Source organism: Trichoplusia ni, chromosome 13, assembly GCF_003590095.1.
Source record: "Trichoplusia ni isolate ovarian cell line Hi5 chromosome 13, tn1, whole genome shotgun sequence".
In the NCBI taxonomy this organism is placed as follows: domain Eukaryota; kingdom Metazoa; phylum Arthropoda; class Insecta; order Lepidoptera; family Noctuidae; genus Trichoplusia; species Trichoplusia ni.
The window spans coordinates 10465192-10489230 of record NC_039490.1 but is presented as its reverse complement, the minus strand read 5'-3'; the positions used below and the strand labels follow the sequence as shown (position 1 = coordinate 10489230).

The window sequence follows — 24039 nt, the reverse complement described above, 5'->3', positions numbered from 1 at the left end:
TAAGTACAAATAACAGCACATTTTAATATCGCCACAGATAATTTAGATAACGCATTGCGTAGGTGATAAGAAGACGAATCATGATTATAATGTATTTATTTGATAAGGCAACACGTATTAAGATAGTTTAATCTGGTTATGTTTTCACTTTTCTTGTGGACCTTGTAACGCAATTTAAATAAGGAAAGGTTACATTTAAATTATTGACATTCGCATTTTTTCCCCCCTTTATAAATCGAAATTTAGTCCTTGTGTCGCGGGAGATTTCACAAACATACAAATCACGTGCGCAAAGACACCCAGACACGGGCCAAGCATTCCTGGATTACAGAAATGCTTGTCCTACGCGGTAAGATCGAAACCGCGACACGACGCGCTCAGTGGGTTTGGCGTGATGACCTCAACCACTCGGCTATCCGTGCAGTTGTTAAACGGGAACTGTACAACCGCCACAATCAAATTTGACAAGATCGGAAGATAGTAAACTATGTATGTGAATGCGCAGAAAAAAGGATACACGAACAGTTTATAACCTGAATTAACACAGAATAATTTTTATCCCGAGTTTATCCCTTTGGGAACAGCTAGTTGTTGATGAGCAGGTTCGAAATCCGACTTGTACTTGGCCGATTTTCGGGTGGCTGGGACTAAAACCTTTTTCGAGGGCTTTACCTCTTACTGGTAAATTAATTACGTCGTAAAGAGTGAAAGCGCACTGCACTAAGATAAGGTTAGACTCTCAAGAGGCTGATTCAAATACAAAACATGTGCATTCAATTGCACCCACTTTTACTTTATGGCAGTACTTTGATAAAACAGACACGATTGTGATAAGAAAATCGACAAAATGAAAAGAAATAAAACATTTCCGTCATATCGACTTTTTATAGTTCTTTTATATTATTATATTATATAGGTATTTCTTTTGCTTTTTTTTAGTGTGTTGGCATAAACGCGAGGACTGGTTTGAGGTGGCGTGGGATAGAGAATCATGTTTTTTTTTTAGTATTTGGGGAAAATGTTTATCCAGCCGTGGGAAAATTATAATATTAAAAAAAAATACAGACGTAGTGAGACACGTTCTCGAAGTCGTTTGATAAATTAAATTAAGAAATAGAGCTGTAGAATATCAAAATCTTCAGACCTCGAGTTCGTTTTTCAGATTTTCTTTAAAGGCTAGTAATTTTATGCTACTATATGCCTATGACCAGTTTGTGTCTCTAATTATTTTGGTTGGTAGATCCTGGGTAGGTCCGAAGGACCTGCCAAGGGCTAAGGTAATATTATTGAATCAGTGGCTCTGAGCAAATTTATAGATAGTAGCATTCACGAAAAAGAGTTCTCGTAAAATTTACAAAATAATACACAACAGAATTCCTAATACAGAAACATTCCCACATTTTCTATGACCATAACTCTTTAATCGCCATGTTTAAATGCAAACACAAGTACCGATTTATTTCTGCTTTCAAAACTAACATAAACATACTAAAGATAAGACTGAAAAGTACAAAAAACGTCATGTTTTAATTTATTTAACTTGCAACGGCTTGTTTGCATTGGAAAACGTTTTGCGGGCACTGATTACACGCGGTAGGACAGTTTGTAACCGCCGTTGGCGCGAAACGGTCGCGGCGGCCATCTTGGAAAACAATACGTAGCGTGAAATTGTTTTTTTTTTTAATAAGGGGCAAGGGTTGTGTTTTCAGTTTAAAAGTGTTGGTTTAAGGTTTTTTTAAGTGTGTGTGAGTGATTTTAAAAGGAATTTGAAATGGTAATTATTAGATTAATATTATGTTCAATTATTGTGTTATTTTTGAAGTTAATGTTTGATGTAAATATTTTTTGTGTGCCTAGTTACCAATCGGAATTAGTACAACGAGAAATTTGACTGTGCAGATCTTGAGTTCGGTTCCCCGGTCAAGAAAATTAACTCCATCCATAACAATTAGCACCTACAGTTGAAACACTGACCAATTTTTCATGTTTTCAAATTTACCTACCTTTTATTTCATAAACAATTATCTATGAAAATACTATAAATTTTGAAGCAGTTGTTTTACGGCAGTCAGCGACAATTAGGTATACAAAACTATACTATTATGTCAAATTACACACACGTTACGACCTATGGCTTTGTCACTGCTAGACACGTAATTGCAACGCTTTTCAATTGCTAGTTTATGTTTATCTAACATACAAATAGGCATTTGTTTTGGGAGTCGAACGAAAGACGTCGTTCATGTTTTTAGAATAGAAAAACTGTAAAACTTTATAATCTGTGTCCTAAATACATCAATACAGCTGCACAGATGTTTTTGTATTAAGACATGGTCTCATATGACAGAAATAAACTATACATTTACATACTTAGATACGTTTTCAAAATATTTAATATTTTAATGGTTGAGTATTCGGTACTTCGGTACTCGCTGGTTGCCAGTAACCGAAGATAGATCTCGATGGCGTGCAATTGGGGAGGCCTATGTCCAGCAGTGGAGGAATATGGGCTGATGATGATGATAAACATGATGGTTTGGTATCCAAAAATTAGAAACGCAACTCTATAACTGAGGATACTGTATCTGTTCGTCCATCTGTAGTCCAGGCTGTATCTCATGAACCGTAATAGTTAGGCAATAGGTATTTTACTTACAACACCCACAAAAAATAAGTCGGTTGGGTGACAAATAAATAAAAACGCTTCAATTTATTTGCCGCCAAAATGATTTGTTTATCTTCAGCCTGTGGGGCAGCCTTGTGTGCGGAACCCTCTTTGTCGAGAGTCCTTCTCGTACTTGACCGGTTATTGTAGAAAATGCTACAGCAGGATAGAGCAAAATATATTTAATACTAATAAAGAAAAACTCCGCCAAATAATTTTACATACCTATTTCTAAAAAGAAATACATAACTAGGAAATGCAAATGAATGTATCCGACTATTGGAAAACCCTTCTTATATGTATATAAAACTAATGAGTATTTACACACCACGCTTGTTTACTTGTGCGTCCCCAATTTGCTGTAGTGTGTATCTTGCTTTCAGAATGCAAATGGTTGCTATATGAGGTCACAAGAAGAAAGATAAATACCATTATGGGCATTCTATATAATACTAGCTGAGCCAGCAAACGTTGTTTTGTCTGATAAATTATTTCTAGTAATATGTATTTTTAATGCCACATTATAAAATTAAAAACAAAAAATTTCGTCCAAAAAAAAAATTTTTTTTTAGTGTGAGCAGCCCTTAACACTTAGGGGATGAAAAATAGATGTTAGTCGATTCTCAGACCTACTGAATATGCATATAAATATGGTAATATGGTACGCTTAAAAAATCGGTTAAGCCGTTTCGGAGGAGTACGGTAACTAACATCGTGACACGGGAATTTTATACCTATAAGTATTAGATATTGAAACAAATATTAAATTCTAAGATATGTATGTAATTTTAAATAGTCTTAGACGTAATTATATTGGCAAATGGTGAAAGAAAATATTGTATGTAAATCTGGATCGCAAATACTTATAAGAATCTAGAACCACAAGCAGTGAGATAGCGTGGTGATCAATGCTAATGCCGCGTGTACCCACGTGACGCGGGTTCCATCCCCGCGTTTGACAAGCATTTGTTGACTGACCGCATGAAGCGTTGCTTAACCTTTGATCGAACAACTTGTGCAGTCGTAGCTAAGCCACGAGAGCCTCATACCTTATACTGCACAGATAGAAGCGTGGTCGAGATCACCACGCCAAACCAACTGCGCGCGTCGTGTCCCTGGCTCGATCCCTGCGTACGACAAGCATTTGTGTGATCCACGAATGCTTGTTCTAAGTGTCTTTGTGCATGTCATTTGTTTGTTTGTAAACACTCCGCGACACTAACGAGACTAGATAACATTCCTCACTGAGGGAGTCATTTAAAAAAAATAAGGAAATTGCAAATTTACATCATTCAGCTTAGAAAACACGTGGAAGTCAAAATATATAGTCAATCAATTGAAAAATGAACCCAGATAAGATAAGCTAAAATATTATCTCAGTTCTGCCTTGAAATGTATAGGTATACACTCATTAAAATGTCTAACGATTAATTATCATAAATAATTATTCATATATTTGTAGATACATAGCAATATTCAGTATTCTTTTAAAACAATGCTATTTTGAAACAAAACATTTGGCTTCTTGAGACAAATATAAAAAAGATTTCTCCTGGCGTAAAAAGGTGTTATAAGTTTGACGTGTCTGTCTGTCTCTGTCTGTCTGTGGCATCATAGCTCCCGAATAGATGAAGTGATTTCATTTTAGTTCGTTTTCCATTAAAGGTAAATTATGTGCGAATGTTCTAACCAGAAGTCTCAAAATATACTTGGGACTCAAATTAAAGTGCACTGAAGTACAATATTGGGGGACTGAAGCGCTCTGATATAGGATGGATGATTTAATCAAGAGATCGCTTCGCTTGTTTTATAATTGCCGGTGGGAAAATGGGAGAGGGAAACCCGATTGCCAAGTGAGCTGCAACTCAATATTTGCAATTCAAGCAAAGACGTCATGCGGATTATATTCAAGAGTTCTATTCTTCTAAATTGTATGTTTCATACGCTTTAAAAAAATTCAAGAGGCTAGCCAATTTTCTTTTAAGTATAGACTGTTCGAGTAGGGGTGTGAACAAGTACCTATGTGCTTTTATTGTAAACGAGGAAACATAATTTATGCCACGCAAAATAATGCACTTGGTTGGATATTAAGTATTATAATAAATAATCTTCAGTAACACAGATAATAGGAAAATGTATAATAAAATATCAAAGAATTAATATATATATGTAAAAGAAGTCATTTTCCTCTTGAAAAACCAAGTGGTGACATTGAAATTTGCACACGAGGATTTTCCAAGTTTGGAGATCTGTGCAATTTTATGTGAACTTAGATATCTTCTAAGGGACTTTTACAAGTTGATTGATCACAGGTTAAGGTATGCTCGATAGGGTCGGTCCGTGGACGGGTAACCTTCTATGTCATAATCAGTTCCTCCGTATTTCGGAAGGCACGTTATAATGTGGGTCCTGACTGTTATTTATGCATCTTTCACAGTTGTAACGGATAGTTTGAAGCTTAAAAGTGACTTAAGACTTACCATCGAAAATAGCTCAATTTTCCTGACAGATAATTTGTCAAAATTCAATAATAATATTCACCAAGAACCGCAAAGATTTTGATAGTTTAAACTTGATTAAAACAAAATTCTGAGAACTCGCAAAAATATAACCTAAAAACACACCTTTTATTATATTAGTAGGGATATCAATCGGTAACGTTAAAATAGGTACAAATTGCCCCATAGCAGTTAACAGAACGACTTTTACTGACAAACTTACGTAATGTACCTAACACGGATAACCAGCATAGCTGATTATAACACTAACTGTTATGCACGTACTGAACATTATGTAATAACCATTGTCATGTCAGTTACAAGGTTAAATATAACTATTATAGTTAACTGTAAGATAAGGCTTCGTTAATATTGAGCTGAGTGAAGTCTGGTTTAACTTTGGCTGAGACTGGAAGATAATACAGATGTAATTTGATATTTATTAAATAGCTTTTGCCTTGTAAAATATATACAAGGGATGAAAAATGTTGCTGCTTATTTTGCAAGATTTTCCTACTATTAGACTCGTGATAATCTAAGAAATCCTCGATTATTCAGCTTTAATACAAAAAAACTAAATTAAAATCGCTCAATCCGTTCGGGAGCTATGATGCCACAGGATGATAGACAGACAGACATGTCAAACTTATAACACTTCTCTTTGCGTCATTGGTTAAAAATATTGTGTGCTATAAATAAAGCAATCCGAACTGTTAGATGACATTTTGGGCTTATAAAATCAGACGCTTTGCTACCTACGAAGGTCCTGGGCACCTATTGCCAGGTCTTAAAGTATTATTGCGGGGTTTAAAGAGAAATGCCGCTCTATGCCTTGTGTTACTTCGAATGGGTAATCGTTGCCTCGGTACATGAAGGGCAAAGGAAGGTACATGGGTGGGTTTTAGTCAGTAGGAGTCTGACAAACCCTTCGCCAAATCGCCAAGAAAAATAACATTTCGCAGGCATGAATAACGCTCAATATTTCTAAAATAAATCATTTAATTTTTATTATCTAAGTGTTGTTACGTCATTGCTTCATATCTTTTTGATAACTTAAAGATAGGATTACCAAAGTAATTAATTATAATATTCATCTTAGACGTATCTATCGACAATACTTCCTTTTTCTACTGTTTTGTACTTATCGATAAATATTTGTCTTGTTCAAAAATTAATAGATTTAAAAAAAAACCACGTTTTTAAATGATACTCCATTAAAATTTTATCAAAATCGGTCCAGACTTATTATAGTTGTAAATTGCATTGTCAACAGATTTGAAGACAAACAATCAAACAAGAAAAGTGGGTGTGTAAAAATGTGGGAAAATCGAACGCGACTTAAAACAAATTTAAAACAACAATAGCCTATTGGCCAAGTGGTTAGTGGCCCTGACTGCTGTATCGGAGGTCGTGGGTTCCTTTCCCACCGAGGACAAATATTTGTGTGATGCGCACGATCATTTGTTCTTTGCCTGAGTGTAATTGTATCTATATTATGTACGTATTTCAGAAATATATTTGTATTTTTATTAGTTGTCTAGTACTAATAATTCGAGCTTGCACAGTTTGAGACTAGATGGCGTTGTGTGAAAGTTGGAAAAAAAGCGATTACCATAGTAGCAAATATACATCTGAAATATATCATTCGTTAATTCATTTAACATATCTATATCTATACTCTATACTAATATATAAAGCTGAAGAGTTTGTTTGTTTGATTGTTTGTTTGTTTGAACGCGCTAATCTCAGGAACTACGGGTCCAAAGTGAAAAAATATTTTTGTGTTGAATAGACCATTCATCGAGGAAGGCTTTAGGCTATAAACCATCACGCTGCGACTAATAGGAGCGAAGATACAACGGAAAATGTGAAAAAAACAGGGCAGGTATAAATTATAACTTATATCTTCTGCCCACGGGGACGAAGTCGCGGGCAACAGCTAGTGTATATATAAAAGGACACACCAACATTTACATTCCCTGGTTTAAGATTGTTTACCCTTTTATAAATACCTAAACAAATGAAATAACAATATAGACAATGTTAGACTACCTTGCACTACATTATAATACAGAAAAACGAGAGAAAACTTCAAATGTATGTGAATGACATTCCTCTTCGACAAGTGACGTGACTTGACTTGTCATTTCAATACATTTGAGTGATTCGTCAGCGTTAGCGCGAGGAGTAATGTAACTTGTCACTTAATCCAGGCTGATTTTATATATTTTAATGCCATAATTATAATGCCAACCTTCAGAAAATTTAGGTTATCATACCGACTCGACATACGTTAAAATTGCACGATAATATGCAAATTAATTTACACACCTCACTTAAATTTACTTAAGAATGGCTATAAAGACCTAATAAATATAATCATCATGACTTAAGATTATAGTAATTTTATTGACAAAGATTAGTTATTATACTGCCTAGATGTAACACCACCAATTATTATAACACCATACTACCTAATATTATATACGCAAAAGTTTGTATGTATGGACAATAGATTTGTTCCTCTTGCACGCATAAACTACTAAACGGATTTGAATAAAACTTGGTACACAGATAGTTTATAACCTGGGTTAGCATATAGGACAGTTTCGTTACGATTTTATATTCCTGTGGGATCATTTTAACAGCTGGGACCCACAATTAAACGTGCCTTCCGAAACTCGGAAGAACTCGTTTTGACATGAGCACTCATCCACGGACCGACCGTATCAAGCGTAGCTTAACCTGTAATCGACAGTTTGTGCAGTTTAAACGTAGTAACGAGCTTCTCTAGACGTAATCATCATCCTAGGCTTTTCCCAACTATCTTTGGGTCGGCTCCCAGTCTAACCGGATTCAGCTAAGTACCAGTGTTTTACAAGGAGCGACTGCCTATCTGACCTCCTCAACCCAGTTACCTGGGCAACATGATACCCCTTGGTTCTCTCCCTCCTCTTGACGTAAGTAACTGCAAAAAATAGGTTAAAGTTGCATACCTATACGAATGATTAATGATAACGGAATTTCCTTGATAAAATAATTAGTTCTATTATTGCAATTAGTTCATAATATCACATATTATATTCCGTTGTATTAGCAATTACTTGCGTAAGAATTTTACCTAGTCATTTCTATAAAAAACTCAATATAACTCAGAGGTTTTACCACGTTTTAAAGTCATATATTTACACTTCTAAAAAATTTGATAGTAACTAACGTGAGAATGATTCATTATTAAATGATGTAACGGTTTACTCACGCGTATTTATCGGGGTAGTCCGACTAGTTTCGGACTCAACCGGAGTCCTTAATCATGAGCAGACGCGCTCGCGATGAAATGAAACTACCTACTTAGTCGGGCTACCCCGATAAATACGCGTGAGTAAACCGTTACATCATTTAATAACTTCTAAAAATGTCTAAATTTCATTAAGGAATTCCATCCTTGTGTCGCGGGGTGTTTCACAAACATTCAAGTCACTTTCACAACGAAACCCAGATTCAGGAGAAGCATTAATGGATCACACAAACGCTTGTCCTAGGCGGGGTTCGAACCCGTGACACGTCGTGCTCAGTGGGTCAGGCGTGGTGCCCTCAACCACTCGGTTACACGTGCAATTGAATTTGAATTTGAATTTGAGTCTGGTTATTTTTTTTTTGCTCTGTTCCTATTAGTTAAAGCGTGATGATAAATATCCTATAGCTGTCGTTAACAAATGGACTGTCTAACATTGAAATAATCTTTAAAATCGGACCTGTTCCTGAGATTAGTGCGTTCAAACAAACAAACTCTTTATATTTATAATATTCAATAGTAAAGATTATTGTATGATTCTTTGAAATCTGTCTGGCATGTCAGGTAGCAGAAGCATAAGTTACATCCCATTAGGATAGAAAACTTCAAACGTATGGGAAAGTTCCTCTTCGACAAGTGACGCGACTTTGACTTGCCGGTCAATACATTTAATAAAAGCAATTCGATCATCGTTAACCTTAGAGAAATAAATCAACAAAATCATCAAAATATATTTCTTATGGCACACCATTAATGTCAAATATTACTCAAACATTTTGGGTAATTTTATTTCACAAAAATTCTATTGTTTTACGTTATGCTAGCACACCTTAATTGATTGAACAGGTTTTTTAGTAAAGTATATAATTTATGCATTATTTTGTTCTTTCGCTCAAACAAATCTTTCATATTTACAGATAAAATGCAGCAAATTAAGCTGAAATCTGGATACAACAGGAACTACACATCCTTATAGTGATAAAAACAGACATTTGAAACACTCTAGTCAAGAAAGAAAATGGAGTCGTCAACGCCAACAAGAAGACTTAATTCGGTAAGTGAACAGAAAAAGTATATAAGTATAGAAAAAGTATATAATACTAGCTGTTGCCCGCGGACCGAAAGCCCGCGAAAATAATAAATAAATGCGGACAACATCACATACATTGTTCTGAACCCAAAGTAAGTTGCTAGAGCACTTGTGTTATGGAATTCAGATACAACGAAGGTACCACAAACACCCAGACCCGAGACAATGTAGAAATAAGAATTTTTACATTGACCCGACCGGAGATCGAACCCGGGACCTCAGAGCTAGCGACACCTTGAAACCGGTGCGTTCGCCACTCAACCACGGAGGTCGTCATAAAAAATGATCGCACGGGACTGAGAAATCAGGATAATAACTATCCTATGTTATAATCCTGGTTATAAACAATATGTGTACCAAGTTTTGTATAAATTCGTTTAGTAGTTTTTGCGTGAAAGTGGAACAAACATCCATACATGCATACAACAAACTTTCGCGTTTATTATAGTAGTAGGATAATGGAAGTAGATCTGAAAATCCAAGTGTTTAATTGTAAAAGCTAGCAGGCTGAAATTTTCAGCCTGCTAGCTTATCGGGAAGTGCCTCAAAATTGAGTTGCAAAAATCCAACCGGAACGACAAACAATCAAAAAGAACAAGACAAGTGAGTGTATAAAAACGTGGAAAGAACATACGCGACTTCAAATAAAGGAGGAAAAAATTTAATTTTTATGTGACCAAATGACAGCTTTTTCACGTAAAATAAAGAATCAAGAAAATTGATTCTGAAGTAATAAACATAAAACGAAAATGACTAAGACATGCATGACTTGAGATCCTCCTCATTTTTGAAATTGGTTAAAAGCCACTTTTGCAGTCTTTACCTGACCTAAGATACTATTTATCAAGTTAGTAACTAGGTATTTCTTATCAAAACATCTATTTTACGTATTAACAGATTATAAATTGATTAGTTAGCATTCCTTTACAATTATTAATTCATAATTTATAATTATCGCTATTTTGTTAATCTATGAAATTGATCAACTTTAACTGACATGCAAATAAGTTTATGGTTTTTTTTTTAATATATTATTATATAATCCAGGCCGCCCAATGTGTCTTTCTTGGTTACTATTTTGATATTTTTAAAGAAATAATATAGTATATTACTTAATTATTAAAAAATATTAGTAATTTATTTTTTTTGGCCTGGAAATTCAGGGTTTCGTTCTAAAAAATATGTTTTTGTCATCCGAACAATCATTTTATATAGTTATTTCTACTTTGACTTAAAAGAAAACGTTTCATTATTATATTGTGTCCTGGAACGGTCTCACAAACATTCAAGTCACATGCACAAAGACACCTAGACTCAGAACAAGCATTCGTGAATTTCGGCAACGACGGAGATCGATCCTGCGACACGTCACACACAGTAGGTTCGGCGTGGTGACCTCAACCACTCGGCTATCCGTACACTCATCATTTGCCTAAAATTGAATCTTGACATCCTGAAATTATGATCATAATTTCAGATGATATCATGATTTTTTTGTGCAGTAGTTTCGTCCTTCCATTTAAAATAACAACAACAATTATTTAAATAAATCAATTTAGTACGACTTTGTTTTTACGACTGGCAGGCGATTTGACAGAAACCAATTAAAAATTGTTCTGGTCATTAGTGGCGTGAAAATTGGCAAGTCTATTGTTTCATACCGTTGTGTACTGTGACTAATACCATTGTGATTTCTAACTGATATAGTGACATATGTAAATTAAGAAAGAAATGTACGATAACTGTCTAAGAACGTAATGATTTGGTGACAGTGATATTATGTGTAATAAAATGTGGGATGAAGGATTTCTAAGTAGAAAACATGGATTAATTACTGCTGTACTGGAGGTCGTGGGTTCGATTCCCACCCAAGACAAATGTTTGTGTGATAAGCACGATCATTTGTTCTGTGTCTGGGTGTAATTTATTTATTCAATGTATTTAGAATTATAGAAGTATGTCAGTTGCTTAGTACTCATTATAGAAGATTTGCTTAGTTTGAAACTAGATGGCGCTGTTTAAAAGATGTTGAATTAAAACATTTCAGCAACGGGACTTATGTAGGATCATACGTTTTACTTATTAAAAGTGCTACGGATACACGTTCTACAAATTATAAATGCAAATCATATGTGCTAAGAATTTTGCGTCTTACAAATCATATGTCATATGCTGTTCACGTTATATACCGATACGGATGTTGCTCTACGAATCATCCGTGCTGCGAATCATATATGCTACGAATCATATGTGCCATGAATGACGTGTGCTACGGATCGAGCGAGCTACGCATCAAACATGCTACGAATCATATGGGTTACGAAATAAGCAAACTATTTATAAGTACTGCACTTTGTCCTTCTTTTACAAAAAAAAATGGAGCGGAAAATTGACGTAATTTTTAAGTAGACTCTCCAAAAAATTAATACAAGTTCTATGATACAAACAAATACACAAAAATTCCGTGTTCTCATCTGTGCGGCAAATCAAGAAAAGGGAAACGTGCTACCACAAATAAACCCCGAGTGAAGCTACTAGCTAGTCTGTCTGTCTCGCTTTCACGCTAAAACTACTGGACCGATTTTAATGACATTTGGTACACAGATAGTCTAGAGCCTAAGAAAGGATATAGGCTATTTTATAACTGAAAAAACACAAACATTGTTTATTTAAAACAATGAGAACCTTCGCGCGCTGTAAACTGAAGTGCACCCAAACGGATTCGCGGGCAAAACCCAGTTTTAAATAAGCGCAATTGAGCGATGAAAATAATTTAGTCGTGTAATAAAATGATGTAATTGCAAGAGGTGTGTGTATTACAGCAGATATTATCAGGTGCACTAAGTAAATATATCGATAACGTGGTATAGAAACAAGGATGCATTATCAGGCTGTGTAAAGACACAGAACCAATGTGCAAAGGGCTTCCGAGACGATCAAATAAGTTTATTTAAACAAAGTAGGCAAAAACAAATATTAAAGCAGTGAAAAATGTGTAATTTCGTGAAATGAGTTTTAAATTAGAAGTTTTTAAGTGAATGTCTAATATTTATATAATAATTCGATGGCAAAGTAAACAATATCCTAGCGCTTATCGAAATTTAATTCAAAACAGCAAGCTTGGTTTTTACGGACACCCCTCCATTTCGTGTTCTTCACAACATTGCTTTACCTTTGAATATTTTTAATCTTAGGGCATTTAAAAATCGTTTTCAAATTGGTTGTATGACTTTAAATTTAGTCATTTACAAAACAAAAGCCATGGTTTACAAAAGTTATTGTTAAACTAAAATATATTTTTGTTGACAGACCAAAATGTATGTTATGATATCACACAAACTCCTGTTGACAGACCACGGTATTGTGTTTTTATACATTGTGTTGTACATTTATAAACAATTTAAACAATACCCTGTGTATTTAAACAATTGAATGATCTAGTATTGTTCAATTTTTTGTTAGCGTACGTTGGCTACAAGTTCAAAGATAAATTTAACAAATTATTTTTAGAGGTGTAAAATTTGTGCGTTTGTGACGTTTTATGGGGTTGATCTCAGGAAATGCTCGAACGTTTTTGAAAATTATTTCATTGACAGAAAGTAGCTATATTTGTGAGTGTTATAGGTGTCATTAACTCAAATAATACCGCTTAACGAATTGGGCACTGGGTAGGTTGCTGTACAAGTGCTGTGAGATTATTTATTCTTAGATTCTTCAAAAATATTTGTCGGATACCATTGTTAAATCATATTTGAATAACTTTAGATTTGAAAATTAATATATGTGAGTCTATGTCTATGTGAGTTTAATTAAGTACACATGTATAATAAATAGTTTTCATTAAAAAGTACCTTATGTAGTCTCTTAAAAATCGTTTTGCTGAAATGCTCCAGGATTATCGCTGTTTCGATATTAGATAGATTCGATGATATTAGGTGATAAAAATCAGTAATTGAACACTGGATAAAATGATTTTTGTATATTTTTAGAAAATTCGAGTCCCCTAGAAAACTCTCGTTTCTTCGAACGAAAAAGGTCATTGTTAAAGTCACTTGCCGAAAATGAATATTATTTCCATACAATAAATCAACATTCGTTCTTCAAACTTCGTCTAAGCGCTCACAATCATTAAGGCATCTATACACTCGCCGACGTCATCTCTCCGGTCCGCTTACGTCATTCGGTTTGTGTCAGTATTCCTTACCACAAGTACTTGTACAATGGTAGTGAGAGGTCGCTGGTGTACAGGCGAGCCGGTACCCCCCCGGCATGACCCCACAGCCGTGCACGACACTCCCGGACACGGACGGTTTTGCCCCAGACATTCAATACCGAGACACGTGTGTACACGCCTTAAGATATTAGTTCAGTTTTTATGTGTATCGTTTTTGGTGCTACTTCAGAAAATGTTTGACAGTTACGTGCAAGACTCAAATTATTTTCAGTTTTCGCTCTTGGCAAACGTCTCGAAACGCACATGTTGTTTTAAAATTAGTTTAAATTTTCGAGCATTTGACAGTTTATTACTTCTGTGATTAGTTTTCGTTGCGGTTTAAAAAGTTGTGAAACGTTTCTAAGTAGACAAATTCGGTGATATTATTTAATTTTTTATTTAATAACGGTTTAGTTACGCGAATTTATTGGGATATCCTGACTAGTTTCGGACTTAACTGGAATCCTGGATCGAAAATCAAAACTTAGAATTGCTTGCCCTTGATCCGCGTCTACTCATGATTAAGGACATAAATTATGGTGGAAACTAGTCGAGTTATCCCGATTAAAACGCGTGAGTAAAGCGTTATTAAATAAATGAATGTAAATTGGCCTCACAAAAGTTATCATTTTACATCTTGACTTTAAAATAATTAAGTATCGTCTTGTCAAATTCTAATTAATTAGCAATCGTATTGATTTTCCGATGTACCGCGCTTTATAAGCTGGAATACTCCCAAAACAAAATCACTAAGAGGAATTATAAAACTTTATACATTTAAGTCTGGGTCCAAAAAAAAGCCGTTTTTAAAACGTTAAGATTCGTTCAGTGTGATGTTCATCAGTCGATATCAGCTTTCGTGATGATCAGCGCTCAATCTATCACTGTATGGGAGGAAGCCTTTTTTCCACATCGGGATAGTTACAGACTGGTATTATTAATTATTAGTTTTCTTTAAGGACTTTAAATATTCTTACCGGATTTTTCTTTCCGGGACTTAATGGGGATATGTCGGACTCTCACCAACTAGAAACTCTTGCGAGCCCTTTTGAGGTCTGGAAAACCTTAAAGTCTGTCTTTGCTGTGTTACCAAAAAGTATTTATTACTATCCAAATATTCCCCTTTCATAAAATTCTTTTTTTCTTCTGTTCACAGTCATCAGAACGTGATGAAGTGGAGATGGGTGATGTAAGAAAAAACGGGAAAAATGGAGACGTAAGTTGTATTGTAACTAGCTATTTCCCGCGGAACAGTTAAATCGGGATTTTTTTGGTACGGTGGGGGAATGGACACCCACTCCCTCGGGGGCGGAAATCGGTAGTGTCAGACTCTTACTGACTAAACCTGAACCGCCGTGCCACGTCATCCCCGTTTTTGTGTCGGTGTATGGCAATGCGTTGCAATCCTTCATACACAAAGATTTAATCCATGTTAAGCCTGATTATAAACTACTGATGTATCAAGTTTCGTCTAAATCTGTTCATTGGTTTTGTGTGAAAGTGTAACAAACATCCATACATACAAAATTTCGCGTTTATAATATTAGTAGGATGATAAAAAAAAAGTTATCATAAACAACATGTTTAACATTATGTTGCTGTTTAATTCTTTAACGTGACTGAAAAACGTGACTTAGTAGACGATAAAGAATGAATATTTATTTACTTATGATGTTTGCTAATATTTTTTTAATATATCAAGAGCTATATTATATGCTCCCAGTTACGTACATTATATATTTACTCGAATCAACATTCCTTTGCCCTTATCCCAATTATTTTACTTGGGGTCGGCACAACTTCTCCTTCCATACCTTTCTATCTGACGTCGTCTCACCAGAAGCACTCTTTGCAGCCATATCGTCTTGTACACAATACATCCATCGTTTCATTGGTCGTCCTCTTCCCCTATATCCATCCACATCCATGCTCAACGCCTTCCTCACCACATGATTCTCATTCTTCCACATAACATACCATGCCAGCTCATACCATGACAATATTTACTCGCTTAAAAATTATTACCTTCTTCTTCTTTTATTAATTATGCTTCTCAACTGTGGCGCAAAAAAACGATATTATGTCTCAACATAGTTTGTTGCATAGCACCGCTTTAACAAAGAATTTTGTCCCCGCAATCTGCCCTTAATTTCTGAATGGCAAAAAATTATTCCACGCTCTATGAAACTGACACAGTTTGAAATAACTTCTCCAATTCTTCTTTCAGACTATAACCCATGACTACCTAGACTACGAGCCGTCTGGCTGGCTGGAGAAGACCCTGACGAGGGTCGGCAGCTCAACAGACCAGTTCATCTCCAAGAACCGCTCCGCAATGAAGACCATCACTCTGTTTATCCTTAACGGACTCGTCATAGGATTCTTCTTTGGATGCCTGTATTATTATTTGAATTATAGTAAGTATACTAGCTTTGGCGCATATGACCCTTCTTTTACTAAGTCAGATCGATGTAACCTTTATGTTAATCCAAGATATCAGCCACATACGTACAAAATTTCAACAAAATTGGTACAGGCGTTTGGGTGTTAAAAGATATCAAACATTTACCCACATACAAACAAACACACACGCGTGTACAAATAAACTTTCGCATTTACAATTTATTGTGGGTTATTCAAGATTGAGGATGATGATTTTATAAAGACGTAACGTTTGTAAGATAATCTCATTAACTGCTGAAGCAATTACAATTCTGCTACTGCACAAATTAAAGTGCTTTGCTTAGAGGATTTCGTTAGCTCATAGATGGTCACACACCGACCGTCTCAAGTGTAGCTTTACCTATGATCAATCAACTTGTGCAATGTCGGGTGCATTTGACTTTAATGTTGGTGTTACCCCCCGTTAAACAAGGATTAGATGCCTTAGAGCGAAAGTAGTTAAAAAATATAATCATTTCTATAAAACTCGATTTCTTTTTCAGGTAATGATCCCCTAGAGCTGTGCTACGGCTTCGGAAGTCTAATAGCCTTCCTTAGCATAATATATTTCTTTGTAATTTACTTTAATTTCGTGAAGAAGTTCTTTGGGAATTGGTTTGAGAAGAATGTTTGGACAAAAGTTGAAGACATCGCTGATATGTTATGGGCTAAGATGTAAGTTATTTTATGTGCTCATTTTTACCACAGATTTTGATAGCATTTTTGTTGCAAGATTATTTAATTGGCGTTGTTCGCATAATGTTGTTGTTTGAATCGTGTCGTTTTGCCAGTTCGATCTCCGCGTTGGATAAGCAAATTAGAGTCTCAATGAATGCTTGTTCCTAATTTGGATGTCGTTTTGCATACTCTGCGACACAAGAATTGAATTCCTGTCTGTGGTAGTCGCTTTAAAAAAAGGAAATACATAAAGATTTTGATAAAATTGGATTAAGAAAGATAGCCAGCTGAGCGAGCAACGGTAGACCCGATGCGACAAAAATAAACCCCAAAAAATTGTAACCTATGTTCACAAATAAATAAATTGAATTGAATTGAATTGAATTGAATTGAATTGAATTGAATTGAATTGAAAAAATAGATTTGCCGACTGGTGTTTACCGAACTCATTGCATATGAGTTCTTTTTCATTCTTTTTCCAAACATTTTTTTAAAGTCATTTTTTCAGTTTGTGAATTCTTTACCTCTTTGCTTCCAGTTGGTTCCGCTGGTGCCTCATCCTGGCCATCCTGGCTGCTATCGCCGTGTACCTCTACATCGACGCTAAGGACGACCCGGAGAGGCTCATAGCTCTGCTCGGCCTTGGTCTCCTACTGCTGTTAGGTGAGTACTTAGTTCTGAAAGCACTATCATCATTATCTATCCATAGCGAGCTTGATATGAGCATTAAGGTATGATGCAAATTACTCGGCTACTTGGGTAAAACTAAAATGGGTTGACAAAAATCATCAGGGATAAATATCGCGGGTAGCCGCTAATGAAATTAAAAACAAAAATCATTTACCCTTGAACTTTACGTTTGTAGTTATAAAGTCAATTTTCGAGTGCCATACAAAAATATTAACAGCCGAAAACAGATAGATTGATATACAATATTTTTGTCCAGGTTTTGTGTTCTCCGCGAACCCGGGTCGTGTGAACTGGCGCACCGTGTCCACCGGGCTGCTGATCCAGTTCATCTTTGGGATTATCTTCATCCGCTGGACTCCTGGCAGGATCGCGCTCCAGTGCTTCTCCGATAAGGTAAACTCCATTTTGAACTGCCTTGTTGAATCACCCATAGTTGTCTTTTTAAGCTTTAACGCCAAAAGAGTGTTGTTATAAGGTTGATGTGTCTGTCTTTTTGCCTGTGGACTGTGGAGTCATAGTTCACAAAAGGATAGAATGATTTTTCAATTTGGTTTATTTTTTATTAACGATAAATTACGTGCCACTCTTCTTAAATTTGTTTAATAAAAATCGGCTGAGCCTTTTAAAAGTTATGGGGGCTGAAAGTTTTTACTGTCTAACTAAGATTTAACTAGCTGACGCAGCAAACGACCCAGAGAATCGGGAAACGAGTTTCGGAGGAGTTCAATTACCTACTCGAGAATTTTATATGTAAGATTTTTTTTACTACTGATCAAAATTTTCAATCATTTTATTCCTCCAGGTAGCTACGTTCCTCTCGTATGGTGTGGAAGGTGCAGCCTTCGCCTTCGGAGACCTGCTCGTCAAGACCGAGGGAGTCTTTGCATTCAGTGTAAGTTGTTACATATAATATTTCATGTCTTTACTGACATGGGAATCGTAATTGTATTTGATCTGAAACTATGAAAAAAGAAAAAATATTTTGTTAAGTAATTGATTCTAGTTTTGCTACTTTAACGCTGTTTTTTCGAACATATAATAATGTATATAACTAAGATATTGTAATATATTATTTTTAAAAGGGTAACTCATGAAGTTTCTTGCCGATTCTTTTCCATAAGAATGACCGTGCAACTAGAGTCATTATTGTAACGTTTGAAAAGTGCCTGGAAAACGGCCTAGCTGAAATAAAAACTTTTGATTTTGATTTTGGCCCATCGCAAATAAAAATAGTCTTAAGAACCCTCAAGATCAGGTTTCATACTTTTCGTTTTCTTTTTTAAACCGCTCCTTATTTTATGATTATTACTATCATTCTTCTTCACAGACGCTACCCGTCATGTTCTTCTTCAGCATGTTGGTGGAGATCCTGTTCTTCTGGGGCGCGCTGCAGTGGTTCTGCCTGAAGCTGGGGCTGGTGCTGCGAGCGGCTACCGACACCACAGTCTGCGAGAGTGTCATAGCTGTTGGGAATGTGTTTCTAGGGATGGTGAGTTTAGAAAACCAGTTGTAAAATCTACAGTAGGCGTAACCTTTTACGATATCTATACTTTTAATATATAAAGCTGAAGAGTTTGTTTGTTTGTTTGTTTGTTTGAACGCGCTAATCTCAGGAACTACTGGTCCAAATTGAAAAATTATTTTTGTGTTGAATATACCATTCAACGAGGAAGGCTTTAGGCTATAAACCATCACGCTGCGACTAATAAGAGCTAAGATACAATGGAAAATGTGAAAAAAACCGGGCAGGTATACCTAAATCTTAACTTATATCTTCTACCCACGGGGACGAAGTCGCGGGCAACAGCTAGTTATTAATAATTAAAGAGAGGTGATAGATGTCTAACGTGACTATCGTGGCATCATAGCTTCAGAAAAGATTGAGCGATGTCAATTTAGTAGGTAGGTAGGTTGCGAGTGTTCTTAGACATCTTCTTCTTCGTCTTCTTATATATAAAAATGAATTGCTGTTCGTTAGTCTCACAAAAACTCGAGAATGGCTGAACCGATTTGGCTAATTTTAGTCTTTAAATATTCGTATCAGTCCAGGGAAGGTTTAAACGGTGAGAAAATATGGAAAAAAATCGGCAAAAAAAAGAAAAATACTACACGGGTGAAACCGCGGGAAACAGCTAGTATTAAATAAAAATGAATTGCTGTTCGTTAGTCTCGCTAAAACTCAAGAACGGCTGAACCGATTTGGCTCATTTTAGTCTTGAAATATTCGTAGCCGTTCAGGGAAGGCTTAAACGGTATTAAAATATGGAAAAGTTGCAAAAAAATATATAACAGGTGGTACGTAGTTCGCCGGCACAGCAAGTCTTATATATATATAAAAATGAATTGCTGTTCGTTAATCTCGCTAAAACTCGAGAATGGCTGAACCGATTTGGCTAATTTTAGTCTTTAAATATTAGTTCGAGAAGGTTTAAACGGTGAGAAAATATGGAAAAATTGAGCAAAGAAAAAGAAACCGCTGGAAACAGCTAGTGTTTGATAAAAAGCGATCGAGCCGTTTAAAAGTTGTTATGAATATGTTCGTCTTTTTATTTCAGACGGAATCAGTTCTCCTGGTGAAGCCGTACCTCGCTCTGCAAACTCCATCAGAGCTACACGTCATCATGTCCTCTGGGTTCGCCACTGTATCTGGTAAGTTTAGACTAGCCTAGACAACTTATATTTTTACAAAAGGATTATAATCCTTGTGTTGCTGGGTTCTTCACAAACGTTAACAAAGAATTCGTGGATCACAAAAATCCTTGTCCTACGCGGGATCTAACTGACGACGTCCTGCTCTCTACGAGAACCTCCGAGAACTCTCAGTCAATACGAGAATGACATTCCTTTTCGACAAGTGATGTGAGTTTGATTTGCCAGTTCACCTGAAAATTCAATCGCTCTCGAAGAAATACATAACATTTCTATTTATTTATTTTTTGGAGAACCAACAGCATTAACATTACCTGCTTATAAAAGAACTTATGAATGCAGCCAACTTTTAACGCAAGCTTCTGCAAGCCGAAGACCATTTCTAAAGGGATTCGAGAAATAACTTCATTTTTATCTTTATCCCTTGTTTGCCCCTTAGGTACGATCCTGGCTTCCTACATCGGTTTTGGCGCGGAGCCGAGTCACCTGGTGACGGCGAGCGTCATGTCCGCTCCTGCTGCTGTCTGCTACGCCAAGCTGCTCATGCCGGAGACCAAGCGATCACTGACCACCGTCGATAATATACAGCCAGTACAGAGGTAAGGTTATTTAACTATTTAAACATTATCATCAGCCTAGCCTTTTCCCAACTATGTTGGGGTCGGCTTCCAGTCTAACCGGATACAGCTAAGTACTAAGGAGCGACTGCCTATCAGACCCCCTCAACCCAGTTACCTGGGTAACACACCTTCTAGTTTGGGTTTAGTATTGATAACTACGATTTTGCGATTTAAGAATCCAATATTGGAATCTAGGTTTCCTCACGATGTTTTCCTTCACTCTTTTGTCAGTGGTGTCTTAGAATTAGTAAGAAAGTACATATAATTTTGAAAAATTCGCATTGGTACTTTGCCTGCGTTGGTATCGAAACAGCACCTGGTGCATATCAATGCATGCATAAGCCACCAAGGCCAACATGACATCCGTTTACGTATTCCAATCACGGCAAATATTTGTGTGATGAGAATCATTTGTTCTGCCTCTGGGTATAATTTATCTATATTATGTATGTATTTAGAAATTATGTACATGCGCATGCTTATCAGATTGTTAGGTAACTAGTTGTATGAAGGATTGAAACGCATTGCTATACACCGACACAAAAACGCGGATGGCGTAGCACGGCGGTTCAGGTTTAGTCAGTAAGTCTGACACTACCCGTTCCCTCCCCCGAGGAATCAGGTGTACATGAGGATTCCCCCGCTATATAAAAAAGTTAGGTATCTAGTACTCATAATGCAGGCTTTGATTAGTTTGGGACTAGATGGCGTTGTGTGAAAGTTGTCGAATATTATTTCTTATTATACTTCTCTCTATTCTTCTTTATTTTTGTTCTTCTTTTTTACTTTTAATAGTTAAAATATAAATTTTCTTTCCCAGTGAAGATCAGTCGACACTCTCAGCGGCCACGAGAGGCGCAGCCAACGGTATATCCATGATAATGAATGTGATAGCCAATATCGTGGCCTTCGTGGCGTTCATAGCCTTCGTGAACGGTTTCCTGGGCTACTGCGGAGGACTGCTCGGCAACCCAGACTTGAATTTGGAGTGGATCTTTGGAAAAGTATTCATTCCTTTGGCTTGGGTTATGGGTAAGTTCGATTTGATTTGTCATATTTCTGCTTTCACGTTAGTTTATGATTAAGGCGTGTGATAAAAGTCGGGAGATCCTCAAAAATATGCATTTTTCCTGCTTTAATAACTAGGACCAGCCAAATCCGAACCAGTCAAACTAAGGGGTATCGTATTGCCCAGGTTGAGGAGGTCAGGTAGGCAGTCGCTCCTTGTAAAACACTGGTACTTTGCTGAATTCTGTTAGACTGGAAGCCGACCCCAACATAGTTGGGAAAAGGCGAGCGTGATGATGATGATGACAGTGAGTGTTCCGCTCCGTACTAAATTCCCAATTATTATGTTGGCAAAATTTGGCCCAGAGTAACATGCCTTTAGATACTTTTCAAAACATTTTAAATCAAAATAGCCTACACAGGAAAATCTACAATTTATTCTTCACAAATATAATATACAACTTTAATATATAGCTGTCTTAACGCCGTTATTCAAAATGGCGTTCATAAAACACATTTGTTTATGCAAACCCTGACTTATTGTTCGTCATTTATTCTCAAGCGACATTAATTATGTATAGATGTGCTAATTAACTGTGCAGTATTGTTGTAGAACTATTGTTTCTATTCTTGACTGAGATAAAGATGAGAACAAAGAGATCTGTACCTAGTTTTGTTTTGTTGCAAAAATGAACTGAAAAATTATTTTTTCAAGAAACAAAAGATTACATTAAAGTATAGCCAAAGCAAAGCTTGTATTAAGGAATTAGAGAACTGATAAACATATTTTCCGTTTGTGTATTTCTAAATATGTGCATATAATAATTTATTAAGGGACGCAACGCTCACTGTCAATACCTATAATGCATTTCTAATTATTTTGTTTGCTAAATGCTTATTGTCAAATTTCATCCAGCTTCCATTTATTCATCGGCCATTGTAAAAAGTGTGATTTAGGCCCTGATGTGACGTCAGTATGTGAGCTATCATTAGGTACACTTTTTACCGACAAGTGACGTAATTAGCCCATTCGTATTCCATACATTTCGTCACCGTCGAAATTCTTTGTAACAATAAGATGAGAAATACGGCTCCAATACCTTTTTGAAATTTACAACTTACAAAGACTTTTTTGGCAAATACACATGAACTCATTAAAATTTAGTCACTCATTTAGTCAAATGTGCCTTTAACTTGTAACTTCATTTCCAGGTGTACCTTGGGAGGAGTGTGAGCTGGTGGGGACCCTGATAGGCTTGAAGACAGTCGTCAACGAGTTCGTGGCGTACCAGAGAATGGGAGAGATGAAGAAGGCTGGTCTTCTATCGGTAAATATTCTCTCTAGATCTGTAATGTATTAAATTAGTTGTTGGGCTAGTTCATTTGTAGTTGACTTCAACAAGTGGTATGAGAAGGTTTTTACGCTCCTTTTATAAATGTGCCACTGGTGATTATGTTATGTGGTTGTGGGATCGATCTAGTGCTCCCAAGTTGTCAGGAAATTCTACTTTTTTCTTTCTATTCGATCTAATTTATAACTATAAAAATGGCGGGACAGATTTTGATAAAATTTAAAAACGTGGGTTTTAAGATTTTTTATAACACATTCGTTATTATTAAACATATTCGTCAGATAAAAGATATCTGGCGATTGAAAAATCGGCCCTAAATCTATTAATTAATTTAAATTTATTGATGTTTTCAGCCTAGAGCAGAGCTGATAGCGACGTACTCTCTGTGCGGCTTCACGAACCCGGCGTCTGCGGGCATAATGATCGGGGCCATGGCCGCCGTCGCGCCCAACCAGAGGGAGGTCCTAGCCAGTGTGAGTACAATTAAATTTATTATTATAATAAGTTACGTGATATTTTTTTTTGTTTCATTACGGTTTCTCTCACGATTGTTATTTACAGATAGCTGTGAGAGCGTTTTTCGCTGGCTGTGGGATATGTTTCATGACAGCATGTATAGCGGGTATGTAGACTAAGACTTTACTATTAGACTAGACTATTTAATGGTAATTTACATTTCAATAACTAAACTAAAATTAAAACATTTCGTCCTTTGTTTCAGGTATACTAATGCCCGAAAGTGCCTTTGGATAACATAAAAAGTGATATTAAATAAATTAATTAGGTACTTAATTTTATACAATTGTTATTTATTAAATAGATACATATTTTAATAATAC

General features: G+C 36.0%; 1 protein-coding gene across 1 annotated transcript; it reads left to right on the top strand.

The window, feature by feature from the left end:
* Positions 1-1593: 1593 nt before the first annotated feature.
* On the top strand, positions 1594-23997 carry LOC113500334 (solute carrier family 28 member 3). Its single transcript, XM_026881086.1, has 16 exons — positions 1594-1774; positions 9376-9512; positions 14918-14977; positions 15989-16178; positions 16707-16878; positions 17420-17544; positions 17828-17964; positions 18374-18463; positions 18899-19060; positions 20127-20220; positions 20660-20819; positions 21661-21872; positions 23061-23176; positions 23554-23673; positions 23762-23822; positions 23922-23997. Exons 2-16 carry the CDS (start codon positions 9477-9479, stop codon positions 23951-23953), a joined length of 1767 nt encoding a protein of 588 aa, XP_026736887.1. The 5' UTR covers positions 1594-1774; positions 9376-9476; the 3' UTR covers positions 23954-23997.
* Positions 23998-24039: the final 42 nt, after the last annotated feature.